We start from the raw sequence: 13,595 nt of genomic DNA on the forward strand, positions 1-13,595 counted from the left end.
ACACACACACACACACACACACACACACACACACACACACACACACACACACACACACACACACACACACACACACACACACACACAAACACACACACACACACACACACACACAAACACACACACACACACACAACACACACACACACACACACACACACAACACACACACACACACACAACACACACACACACACACACACACACACACCACACACACACACACACACACACACACACACACCACACACACCACACACACACACACACACACACACACACACACACACACACACACACACACACACACACACACACACACACACACACACACACACACACACACACACACATATAAGCACTCATATATAAACATAGTACGTGCAATCATCCACACACAGTCATAAGGAAACATAAATATATCTACGAGTGTGGAATAGATAACATTATGAACTGATCGCTAGAAATATTGCTATTCCGGTTCCGATTCCGGTTCCGGTTTCCTATCAGACCGAATAATGAAAAGAAACAAACAAAAATGAGACTGCTCCTTTCTTTCTCTGTTCTCATACTACCATTTCTTAACAGGTAAAAATTCATTTCAGAGGAGCCAAGTACCTCTAAGCAAAGATTAGACAAGAAGTCTAATTACAGTTTTATTCTCGAGAATAGAACGGAAGACAGTGATAGCACACTTACTGCAATCGAAGACATTCATTTATCTGTCAAGTAGTTCTGGCTCTAGAAATAATGAGCCTGAACCTTGTGGCTAGCAGCAGAACAAAACATTGGCTCCTTTGTTGCTAGGCTAGAGATCAATCATAAATAAGCCACCAACCTGCCAGCTAAGCCTTGTATAAATCATCCATCCCATCCGTACACTTTGATTAGCACAGTGAGAGATACGGCTAATCACTCAAACTAATCATAAGCCAAACTGCACCAGGCTTCTTCTCCTTCTCCTCCTCAGTGTATGTTACATGTATGTATGTATGTATGTGTGTGTATGTGTGTGTGTGTCTGTTGTTGTTTTGGAATATTCTGTTTATATTCTTCATTCCTACTTTTATGTTACATCTCTTCGTCCATGCCATTTTCTCGGGAATGGGTATTGCATCTGCTGGCATTTGGATGTTTTTCGAAGTTTGTTGTGTTTTGCTGCGGTTTATAAAAGATATTTTATGATCAGAGCTAAGCACGGAGCATTTCTCGAACTTACCTCATGCGAGAATCTTGTGACATTTTGTGACACAAGTGCGGTATAGCTTCTTCTCATTTCATTTTCTAGCTAGTTCACAAATTTCTACATGCTATTACCAATTGTCTGAATTGTAGACTTGAATTAGTGAATCGAAGGTGGCGTGAAGTGTCACTGATGGCATCACAGAAGGATGATCGACCCGTATGGGTTTACATCATTTTTCGAAAGAATCATTGCAGTGGACACGAGAAAATGACTGTCAATATGAGCTTCGATGGACCAATCTTCTGGAAACGACAAGTGGCTTATATTTATTGCTGTAGCTGCCATTTTCATGAACATGAGGTACTTATACTTATATTTAATAGTAGTAATACTTTCTTTCTGAGTAATAAGTTGTCATTCTCGAACTATCTTTCTTAGTAGTTCTAATAAGTTGTCATTCTCGAACTATCTTTCTTAGTAGTTCTAATAAGTTGTCATTCTCGAACTATCTTTCTTAGTAGTTCTAATAAGTTGTCATTCTCGAATTACTCTTCCTAGTAGTACTTGTAAAATATTATAACTCGATCAATTACTTCATTATTTTTTGTTTTTGTTTTTTTTTGCTAAATTTACTTTAGATTAAACCATTTGAAGACATATTTGCTATTTAAAGCTTACTGTCGTGACTCTATCAGTTTTGAAATTTTAGTGAAAAACTGAAATTTCATCCATGTAATCTTACTTGGAAGTTTTAGTCACAATGAAATAGTTAAAAGGCTAACATATAGTGTGAAATGAAAAATTCAATGTTGCAAAAAAAACAAAGTTGTTGTCTTATCTGATGATGTAAACAAATAAACAGAAGGATTAATTCAGAATTTGAATTACACAGAATTTATTTCTTTTTTTTTTTAGTATTTTACTATTTTTCGCTTAACTGATAACTTTTAGAAGTTTCAGATGCAAAGCAGAAAGAGTTGTTAGTTAGTTAGTCTGGTTTGCCTCCGGTGTAAACAAAGATGTTTATGTCATAACTGATGATCTATGCATCGTTTTAATTCAACCTATCAATTTACATTAGGAAAAAATTAGTTACCTGAATTTATTTTATTTTATTTTTTTTTTTTGAATTTATTTTTTATATTTTTGAAATTTTGTTTGCTTACAGTTTTCCATAGCTTCCTCAAAAATATTTTATCTCTGAATGAAATACTACAAAAAAAAAAAAAAAAAAACGGAATATTGGCAAAATTAAGTTATTTAAATAAAAATTAAGTACAAAACAATTTTTCCATTCCAGTTTAATTCACTTACAAAAAAAGATTAATAAGGAATATTATTAATTTTAAATATATTAATTAAGACTTCAATTTTAATAACATCTAGATGATTATTTATCAATTGATCAATTATACGTCATCACACTTTACAGGGGCCTTTATTAGCACTGCTAAGGAAATTGGAGCATCGAGTGAGACGTGTATGTATTGTGGATACGCCCGTGGATTACGCTTTTCTGCCAGATAGTTTCTTTTCCTATATGGCCAGAAGTATGCCTCGTCTTCAGGTAAGTCTCTTCACTTCGTTCTTATAAAATTTTCCTGGCCCGAATGGATAATTCTATCCCTCCTCTAGTCAAACTGGAAAACACACAAAATTACCCGAGATTGATGACAATTAATTTTAATTTTAATGCATTCATGTTTAAATGGATAGCTTCTAAATAATATGATGGTATGTCAGGAATTTTCTATCGTATCCTGAAATTTTTATTCAATCATATGGGCAGCTTCTAGTGTGAATTTATTTCTTTCATCACGATGGTTAACATATTTCAAGTTTACTGTTGTTCATCGCATTCTCCTCAATACATTGGTATTTCAGTCCAGTCGATAATACGTTAATATGACGTTTTACCAATTAGAACTGGAAACTATTCTGCCAGTCTCGAGAAGACTCTCGAGAATACTCAGTCTACAAGATAAAAAGCTTACACTGAATAGTTAGCGTCTGTAGCTTGTCTTAGATTTCAATAATATCGGAAGCTAAATGTTAGATAATTACTTCACTAGCATAAGTATACGTAATTTATACAATTAAAAAAAAAAAAAAAAGTTACACTTTATAAACCTCCCATTGTTTCAGTTTATATACTTGCGTGAAATTGATCTCGAGAAGATTAATCGTGGGACGATGGTTGAATTAGCCCAACATCCTCAGCTCAAAAAGCTTATTGTGCACAAATGCCGAAATTATGAAGTAAGCCATATTACTCGAGATTGTCCAAAATTTCTATAACATCAACGAACTTAACTATAAATTCTCAAAATAACTTTTCTGTGTATTGTATCATTTTAGGGATATAACATCAATTGGTTTCAATTGGAAAAAATTCTCGAGCAAAATTTATTCTCGAAAATTTTGCTAAAACTTTTTTAAGTTAGACAATCTAATCGAGTAATTATTGTAGGTTTTTGAAGACTTCCATAATCTACCTCAATTATTGGTCGTTAAAGGAGATATTGTTGGCTTAAAAGTGAGTTCTTTTTAAATTACAGTAATGAAAAGAAAACAAATGTCACATAAATATTAGCAAAATTTCCAAAAATACGATCCTGTTTTATGCATCCAAAAATTTTCAATGTTTACTTTCAAATCATAAACAAACAATAGAAAATTGTTATTATTTTCCATAGATTACTGATGCTGCGAACTGAGAGAATAAAAATCTTTTAAAATTCAAAATAAAGAAAAGTAGAAAGGTTAAATTATTCAGCAAAATGACTACATCGATTCGCATTGGCATAATGACTAATTCTAGTTTCTTGTATTTCTTCATATTTGAATACACTAGGTGCTAAAGGTATTATCTTGATCTTGGAAAGATGAGATGAGAAACGGCGGAAAGATGAGATGAAAAACGACGGAAAGATGAGATGAGAAACGACGGAAAGATGAGATGAGAAACGACGGAAAGATGAGATGAGAAACGGCGGAAAGTTGAGATGAAAAACGACGGAAAGGGCGGAAAGATGAGATGAGAAACGGCGGAAAGTTGAAATGAAAAATGATTGAATTGTTAATGGATTATTATCCATAATTCAAAAGAAATTTCAAGAAGCATTATGTTATGAGGAATTCAACATCACTATCCATTACCCATATTAAAGGACTTTTTGCAGGCGATGATCGGTGACTATCCGGAACCTGATGAATTCATGATTGGATCACAAAAATTAGATGGCAAACCTGATGACACCGATTTATCAATCAGTTCTGAGCTAGCCGTATCATCTGAAGATGCCATTACATCATCGACTTCATCATAAAAAATACTATTGAAAATAATATACAAAATATTGCTGTTATTTATATTAATAAACGAAGAGAAAAAAATAAAATAAATATCAGTTTTTTGAAAAAAAACATTACTTTTTTTTTTTGGGAAGTTTTAAAATGAAATTTGTTCGCCAATTTAAGCCAACGATAAACATTTGGAAAATTTTTGTACGATGATTTTTTTTTTTTTTACTCAAAACAATAAAGGAAAAGAATGTACTGAAGAATCTATGATACTGCCAGAGTAACCGTCGGTCGGTCGGTCGATTTACTATCAGGAATGATTACCTGACTGAAGGACAGGTAAGGACAGGTAATCAGTACTCAATCATATCAATTCCTATCCTTCTCCTCCTTCCTTTATCTTTTTTGTCACCATTGGTGCTTCGATTATTGACAAGTCACCTATGCCAGTTATGTGTGTAATTTTGGAATGTCATTAAATTTCGGAACAGCATTACTTACTTTACCGGTTGAATGATGAATTCCGCTACCAACTATGTTGCGTTACGTTATGTTACGTTACACGTACGCATATAGCATTTCATGTTTTGAATAAATGAATAAATATTCAGAGGATTTCACAGTTTTACAAATTTTTTTTTTATAAAAAAATCAAGCATCCCTGTCCACTCTAATGACAATCAACAGTGACCGGAGCTACCTACTGCTTACCTTAACGAACGATCAGTCCGGAAAGTCTCCGAGAACTCTGCGTAACTCTCAGTTTATTCTCATTTATTTATAGAAGAAAGAAAGGTATCACATAAAGATAAACACATAAAATGAGCGCTCAATTCGTCCACGGCGGAATAATCGCATCAGTGAGAGTCTGCGAGAGAAAACTCAGCTCAGTCAGTACCTATACGTCGTCATCATACCCTCCTACAGGAGCGGACAGTGCTGCCTTACGGAAAACACTGTGCGCTTCTTGCTTATCACATACATACACACACACACAGACAGACAGACACACACACACACACATACGGAGTACGACCCATAACCCATAACCCATTGCATAACTGTGTTGTAAATGATAGAACAAAGAGAGAGATAAGTACCCTTCATACACGTACATACACGTACATACACATACACACACACACACAGACATGCTAGACATACAAACACATACAATAGATGTGGTCGGAGAGAAGGAAAGAAGATAGACAGGCATTGACACTTTGTAAAGTGTTATATCTTTTGCGGACTGCCGACGGAACAAGCGGTACGCAGCGAAGCCCGGATCGATTGTGCTGTTGCTGCTGTTGGTGCTGCTAGCGGTGATGATGGTAGTGGTGATGAGGAAGTGGAGAACGGTGCTGTAAGGTACCGGCAGGATGCCACGACGACGTGCTCAGTTGGTTCTGACGACAGCGACGACCAACAGATGTTTTCTTCCTCGCATGCATATATGTATATGTATGTATGTGTATGTGTGTATGTGTATGTGTGTATGTATACGTAATATGTAATAATAACATAGCTATTCCATTCATACACATCGTCGTCAACAGCAGCTTTTTCACTTTGACCTTTACTAGACTAAGTTCGTTAACCCCAAGGGGAAAAAGTATTGAGTAAAAAATACATCGTTTCCTCTTTTCATATATATGTTTATTTATTTATTTGTTTATTTGTTTATTTATGCATATTTAATGTAAAATATTATTGCTTTAATAATAACTATGTTTGCAGCGAAGTATAAATTGAGAGATTTGATAGGGAAATTTGATACAAATTAGCAAAAATTTCTCAGAGTTAGATCATCACTTCATTAGGTGTATTTGCGCAAGAGAAATTTAGAATGATAGAAATTTGATATAAAATTGAACCTACAAAGACATAGATTACATGGTTAAGTATTAATGCTTCGGTACAGAACCTTAATTACTTTTCCGGAAAAGGAGATTCTTCCTGTTCTTAATCTTTGTTTGAGTGCTGTCGCCTAATGTGTATTTAATATTACGGAGCTGCTGCTCATTTGTTAATTTTGCATATTCGAGTGTGTGTTTGGTGTGTAACAAAAAGTCAATAAAAGCGAATATTTTGAATTTTTCAGGCATTCCGATGCTGGTAATAGTTCAGTGATGTCATTGAAAGGTGGACCAGATTCCACATTTAACGATAGTTTAATCAGAGAAGTACGTCTGAATCCAATAATCTATGACTTCTCACATCCTCTTTATGGTAATGCAATCAAGAAACAGGAGACCTGGATTGAAATTGCTGCCAAACTTAATGAGAAGGGTTAGTTAGGAATAATAATTTGTTTATTTGTTAAATTCTTGTGATTCGTTTAATTTGTAAAAAGGAAAAGAAAAAAAAAAAAAAGAAGGAGCGAAAGTAAATTTACTACAATTGTTTGTTAACTTTAGTAGAAGCTGTAAAAACTCGCTGGCGTACTTTACGCGACCGATACACAAAGGAACGTCGACGTGTGATGACGTGCGGTGTCGGATCATCGTTCTCCTATTATGCTGATCTCTGTTTCTTGGACAACTCCTGCACGGAAAATAGGTTTAACATATTCTTTCACTCTTGAAAATACCAGATTGTCTAAGCATTTGTACAGGCAGAATGGAACAAAAATATTTGAATTGTTTTTTTTTTTTTTTTCAATTTATTGTTTTTCATCGTAATTTCATCAAACATGTTGTAATTCTGTAAAATTGAGTTGCTTTTTTTAAAGTAAATATTTGATTCATTTAGGATTGTACTATCAAAACCTACCAAAAGTTGTAACCGCAGCGGCAATGATAGAAATAGCAACAATACTGCGGCTCATTGCGATGTTGCGACATCTATGTTCGTGAAACCAGAAGTTTTTGAACAGTCATCCGATACCAGTTATAATTTCGATAATAGGTTATTCGTTTTCGTACTTTCATAGATTTCAGGATAAATTTTTTAATAGAAATTGACATTTGTGGAATTTAGTAGTTATTGTGAATTAGGAGATTAGTGCTGGTAATAGGAAGGAATTAGAAATTATTGTTGCTATGTCGATAAAATTTCCGTCCAGTGCTTTCTATTCTTAAGATGTTTCGCATGCTTCACAAATTTTTTATTTCAAAAATCTTATGAGTTAAAACAAGACAAGGTTTAATTTTCCAGGAATTTTTTTATCCATATTTTAGATGGAATATTTATCGAAATAGTTTACAGTTTGTATGAATTCCATTATTCATTTGAATTTTTAGGATCGCTGATGACATGTTAATGGAGCAAGAAGAAACAGTCCCTTCTTCATCAGGACCTGAGCGTTCAATACAAAGAAGACAGAGGATTCGAAAAGCAAGTCATAAATCTCCAACACCGCCCGTAAGCTCAGCGACAGCAACAGCTGGAACAGAAATAGCTGAATTAGTGTCACTTGAAAAAGTACCAGTAAAACGCTCTAGACTCGATCCTTCACCGGATTCACCATCAGATACAGTTGCGCGTGCATTGATGCGTAGTGTTGAAGCGTTGCAGCGTTTAGCGGAACGGAAACCTGCCTTTGATCGAGCAGTCGGTTCTCGTGATGCTGACGAGTGTTTTGCCGACTTTGTTTGTATGTCACTGAAGTCAATTGATAATGGTAGTAGAGTGCATGCTCGAATTGCAATTCTTCATGCTTTGGCACAATTTCAGACATAAGGGATGGTTTTTTAGGATGACTGGGTAGATGTTTTTGAAATTGCAGTAAACTGAATGTATATATAGGACGAAGCAGAGCAATATTTTAGAAGTCTAGGATATGAAGATGATGAATCAGTTAGCAGCAGAGATATTTATTCTAGTTTCTTGATAATTCGACTAAACTTTCTTTCATCCTGGTAAGCAGTATCGTAAATATTTGTGATTAAGCATTTTTTTAAGATATATATATATATAGCTCAACTTTGCTGCCTAAATTATTCATCTTCGACATTGTTTTTTTCCTTTTCCTGAAATTATTAGGAACTAGTTTGTCTCTTCGAAATATATATATATATATACTTTAAAGAAGATATACGTCTTGTGCAGAGCCTTGTTATTTTGGCTGTTTGGTATCTCTTCTCGATTGTTTTATTTTTTGTGCTAAGTAAAACTGATATATCATTGATGCTATGGTAAAAATATTTTCCGTGATAATCCTGCAGAAAGATTTAATGGTTTGGCTAACTAAACAATTAATTGTGGACGAAAGACAGGGAGTTGATTTCTAACAAAATTTGCTGTGCAATTTTCTGTAAGCAAACAAAATCTCGAGAAAAAGTGCAACAGGTCATCACTATCTCAACGTGCTAGCAATTTTCCATTTAAATTTTTCTAAGATAAGGTATACTAGCAATTGACAGCGATGAATCTGTAGATAGATATCTTCAACAAAAGATTTAGTCATTAAAAATTCATTCAATTCAACTCTCTTCCACTGAACTCTAACTCATCAAACACATCTGTCATCTCTACATACCTATAAAAGTTTGCTTAGCTTACAACAGTAAACAACTAGTACAATAAGTTGTTACAACAATACAAATTGTTGTCATGTAAAGGATGATGAAGTAGTGTTATGATTTAGCTATAACAGTTATAAAAGTTATTCCAAGTTTCAGCCACAATTTCAAGTTCACAATAAAATTAATGGAAGATGCAGAGTGAACAATTAATTATTACTAGTAAACACAAGCATTATCATCGATGATAATTTCATATTCAGGATAATATACTTTGAGTAGATGGTGTATTTTTCCTTTTTTTGGTTGAATTTACTGGAATAATGAAACTGAAATTTCCTTTTTTCCGGATGTCATCATGGAAACATTGATAAATATACATCATCTTCTCGAATTTCACTGTTGCATTAGTAGTGGTATCATAGAGGAATGAATGTTCGAAATTTCAGACTGCAAAAATTTGAAATGTAAAAATTCAAATTTTAACAGTCGTCGTCATTCATTCACTAAACTAAGAGCACTGCAAAAAGATTGTCAACATGATCCGGAATTAGTTCCTATTACAAATGCAGTTTCCGTCACAAGTGATGCAAACAAATTCCGCAGTACTGTTTGACTGATCCAAAATTTCGTCGCTTCCTTTTGCTGATAATGATGATGATGATGGTGATGATGATGACATTGTTGATAATGATAATAATGATAACAACGATTGATTAGTGTATGCACTTTCAGGTGACTCAAATAGTGGTGGAATATTGTGTGAGTGCGAAACTGGTGACGAATACAGCTGTAGCAAGGAACTTGACGATTGTCGTCCAAATTGCGGTAAATTCATTTCTGGTTTCTTTGGTTTCTTTGCCGAAGATTGCTTCTCTCCTGGAATACTGTAGAATGACAACCGTAAATCACTTGGTGACATTTCGATTTAGTAAATTGTAATTAAAAATAAATTTGTTTATTCATCGCTGGATAAGCTCTAGTTGAATTGTAAATTCAGTAAGCTGAATAAATAGACTAATGGGCCACTAAAATGAATCATTGAGCTTCAACCCTAACTAAATCAACAATTCAGATCAAAAATTGATTGACCTGTAGCATTGTTTCCATAAACAGATCGTAACCAATTCATTGATTTAAAAGATTGATCAAATACTGCAGAGAGTTCTGCATTAACCGAAGCAACCAGTGATGATGAGATCGAAGGAGGACATCGATGATAGATAAATGAAGTGACAGCTTTTTGCGCCGCCTCAAATCCATCTTTAAATCCTGTATATGCTGTTTTTTCTGATCCTGAAAATGACCTCTGTATTAATAATAACTTAATTGAATTTATGTAATTTTAGAATATATAACTTTTTTTTTTCAAAAAAAAAAAAAGTAATTTTAGAATTAATTTTTTTTTTTTTTAAAAAAATTGCACAAAATTTAAGTAAAATTTGAAATAATTACATGTGTTTGGGATAAAAAAAAAGCAAACAAAATTCAAATATATTTTTTTTTTTAAAAAAAAAAAAAACGGTAAACTTCACAGGATTCCATATGCCAATACAATCTGCTCAGCAAAACACCGGAACACACCGGAACACCGGAACAACAGTACGGGAATTGATTAGTGTCACTTATTTAAATTTTTGGGAAAGGAAAAAGTAACACAACTTATGATCATTGAAAAAGGTAGATAAAGAAGAAAATTATTGTGAAAAAAAAAAAAAAAAAAACTTTGATTTTCTTTTTTTTTTTTTAAAGTTGGAAAATTTAGAATTTAGTAATAATTTGGGAAGAAAAAAAGTTGTGTTTGTTGATAGATTGAAGTAAATTACATGAGAGAATTAATGAGTAATTAATTTCCATTTGACCTTTCCTTAAATATTTCCAATTATATTAGCAGTTCAAATAAAACTAAAAAATGTTAAAAATAGGTCAAAGCCAAGAAGTTAGTTCTCATATAAAGCTGATACGATGCAGAATGTTTGTTTTGGCCAAAATATAATAATCCTGTAAATACTATGATTACATTCATAATTAAATATCAAATTATAATTTGAAAAGTATTTTATTGTGAGTAATTGATAATCCAATAGAAAAAAAAAAAAAAAAAAAAAAGAAAATAAATATCAAATTGATTAATTGATATTGATAGAATAGAAATTTCAAAAATGTACAAAAGATGATCGATCGATCATTCGAGATCATCTCTTCGAGATCATCGCATAATACTATCTGTACCTCTTCGTTGATCATTACTAATTGATTGAAGATATTTGATTGTTAAATTCAAAGTTTCAATTTTTTCAAATTTTGATTCAATTGTTGGTGATTTTATTAAATGAAACATTTTCAATTTATCCAACGAAGCATTCATTCGAGCTCGTCGACGACGTTCAATTTCTGCTTTACTCTGTAAAAAAAAAAAAAAACACAAAATTAATTTCCATTTTAATTTTTTCATTTCATTTCATTTCATTTTTGAAGTATAAAATTTCTAAAAATCTTCAAAAAAATTTTGTTTAAACTTCTTCGTTTCACTCAAATCAAATTATTAAGCAAACTGATTTGCTTCAATTTTTTTTTGAGTAGAAAAAATCACTGAGTGAATATTTCCTTCCATTTGAATTAATTTTAATTTAATTTAAACATCAAATATTAATCATTTTGTGATAATTTAAACAAACAACAAATATTAGTCATTCAAATTGATAAAATTGATAATTTTGCTGATTATTTTTTTAGCTTTAAAATTAAAATTTTAGCAATTCGCTTCTCCTTTTGAATTTCAAAATCTTTCAGTCTAAATCTAATTAAATAATTATTAAAAAGAATTTTTACTAAACAACCATTATTGTTACTTTTTATTATGATTTTCTTAAAGAGGAAAATTTCAAAATTTTATTTATTTATTTTTTCTTTTTTTGGGCCTCTTTACTGCTAATTAAATCAAAGAAATAATTTTTTTTTTTTTTTCAAACAAATTAACAAATTTCAAAAAAAGTTTATTAATCCAATTTCTTTATTGCTACTCAATTTGATTCATTTCTTTGCTAATTAAATCAAACAAATAAATGAATTAAAACCATTTGACTTTGACTAAAGAATTAAATTTAAAATATAATTTTCGATTTCTTTACAGAAATACACTTTTTTTGCAAAAAAAAAAAAAATAAAACAAAATAGAAAACTACGTATGGAATTAATAAATTGAATTTAATTTTATAGTTGGATTAGATTTGAAAAACAGAAAGTGAAATGATTAATCACATTTAGAAACGAATATTCATAAATGAACTTTATTATTCAGAAGTATTATTTGGAAACATTTAACTTGGCTTAGCCATGCTTGTTTTATTAGGCTGAAAACTGTATATTCTTTGGCCACAAATTTTAAATCTATAATTTTCAAATCTAGAAATCCTTTAGGCTATCATTCTCACTTCACAAGACAATTTAATGATGAAAAAAAAAAAAAGAAAAAGGTACCGGCAAGAAATTTAAATCATTCGAACAAATAGCATTAAAATCGTTTGATTTCATTGTAGATTCTGAAATTACAGTATTTTGAAACTGGAATTTAAATTTGAATTAAATTATAACCAAAAAAAAAAAGTCATCCAAATATTATCAAATGAAGTTTAAGTGTGAACTAATTTTCAAATAATTTAATCTTAACATTATGAAGCAGTGCTTTTAGGTAAGTTATACTTTAGAATTTAATATTGAAATAATAATTGAATTCAATCTCTGTTAAATTATTACTAATTAAAATTTCCATTTTATTTCATTGGACATAAAAAAAAAAAAAAAAATTTATGAAAATTTGTTGAAGAAAAAAAGAAAATTATTTTTTCATCTAATTTAGAAATTATATAAAAAAAAAAAAATCACTTAGGCATTTTTCACTCGTTTCATTGATTTAATACTTGAATTTAATACAAAGAAAGCTTAAACTTAACTTTAACTTTTAACCTTTAACCTTAACCTTAACCTTAACTTACATTAATGTCACATACTTAGATTTGTTCATTTTTTTTTTTTTTTTTCAAAAAGAAAAAGAAAAGAAAAGTAAGTAAATTACCTAGAAGCACTGATACCCATACCCTATGAAGACTAACAACAAAATAAACAATAGATTGGATAGATGTAAAAATGATTTAAAATGAAGGAAGTAACTAACTTATTTGCTTGTTTCCCATACTTTAATAACTTTAACCCATTTATCCCATTATATCACACTGCCTGCCCGTGATGATGATGACGATACCCTCATGAGAAACACGGGTACGATGGGAAAATCTTTTATGAATTGCATAACATATTGTAATGAAATGAAATCAATGCGACAAGTCAATGCGACAAATCAATGTGGGAATGATTGTCCGGTAAATCGGATTGGATTGTAATCGATGATCGATGCAACCAAACATTCTTTCAAGTTTTTTTAAAATCTTTTTCGGGATTTTTTCTTTTTTTTTTTTTTTTTTCTTAATTAATATTGATTATAAAATTTTTAGTTTTATTACAATTAGTTTTTTTTTTTTTTCGATGATCAATCAATCAATCAATCAATAATCAAATATTATTGATAAATTAATTTTTTTTTTGATGATCAATCAATCAATCGATCAATCAATCGATGAATCAAA

The 13,595-nt window shown here is 31.3% G+C and overlaps 4 protein-coding genes across 4 annotated transcripts; 3 read left to right on the plus strand and 1 right to left on the minus strand.

Moving 5' to 3' along the window:
- Positions 1-1,375: 1,375 nt before the first annotated feature.
- On the plus strand, positions 1,376-4,515 carry Bm7092 (Uncharacterized protein; the record flags this gene model as incomplete). The annotated part of the gene is made up of 5 exons (XM_043082676.1): positions 1,376-1,546; positions 2,619-2,753; positions 3,332-3,445; positions 3,657-3,722; positions 4,369-4,515. 5 exons carry the CDS (start codon positions 1,376-1,378, stop codon positions 4,513-4,515), a joined length of 633 nt encoding a protein of 210 aa, XP_042938610.1.
- Positions 4,516-5,310: 795 nt separating this feature from the next.
- Bm12730 (Uncharacterized protein) lies at positions 5,311-5,996 on the plus strand (the record flags this gene model as incomplete). The annotated part of the gene is made up of 2 exons (XM_043082677.1): positions 5,311-5,451; positions 5,721-5,996. The coding sequence occupies 2 exons, from the start codon at positions 5,311-5,313 to the stop codon at positions 5,994-5,996; spliced, it is 417 nt and encodes a 138-aa protein (XP_042938611.1).
- Positions 5,997-6,618: 622 nt separating this feature from the next.
- Bma-madf-9 (Uncharacterized protein) lies at positions 6,619-8,170 on the plus strand (the record flags this gene model as incomplete). Its single annotated transcript, XM_001894124.2, has 4 exons — positions 6,619-6,778; positions 6,907-7,048; positions 7,241-7,396; positions 7,732-8,170. 4 exons carry the CDS (start codon positions 6,619-6,621, stop codon positions 8,168-8,170), a joined length of 897 nt encoding a protein of 298 aa, XP_001894159.2.
- A 1,332-nt stretch (positions 8,171-9,502) lies between these two features.
- Bm10773 (Helix-loop-helix DNA-binding domain containing protein) lies at positions 9,503-12,486 on the minus strand (the record flags this gene model as incomplete). The annotated part of the gene is made up of 4 exons (XM_001892984.1): positions 9,503-9,831; positions 10,045-10,248; positions 11,185-11,356; positions 12,433-12,486. The coding sequence occupies 4 exons, from the start codon at positions 12,484-12,486 to the stop codon at positions 9,503-9,505; spliced, it is 759 nt and encodes a 252-aa protein (XP_001893019.1).
- Between the last annotated feature and the right edge of the window lie 1,109 nt (positions 12,487-13,595).

Source organism: Brugia malayi, assembly GCF_000002995.4.
Source record: "Brugia malayi strain FR3 genome assembly, contig: Bm_007, whole genome shotgun sequence".
Lineage (NCBI taxonomy): Eukaryota > Metazoa > Nematoda > Chromadorea > Rhabditida > Onchocercidae > Brugia > Brugia malayi.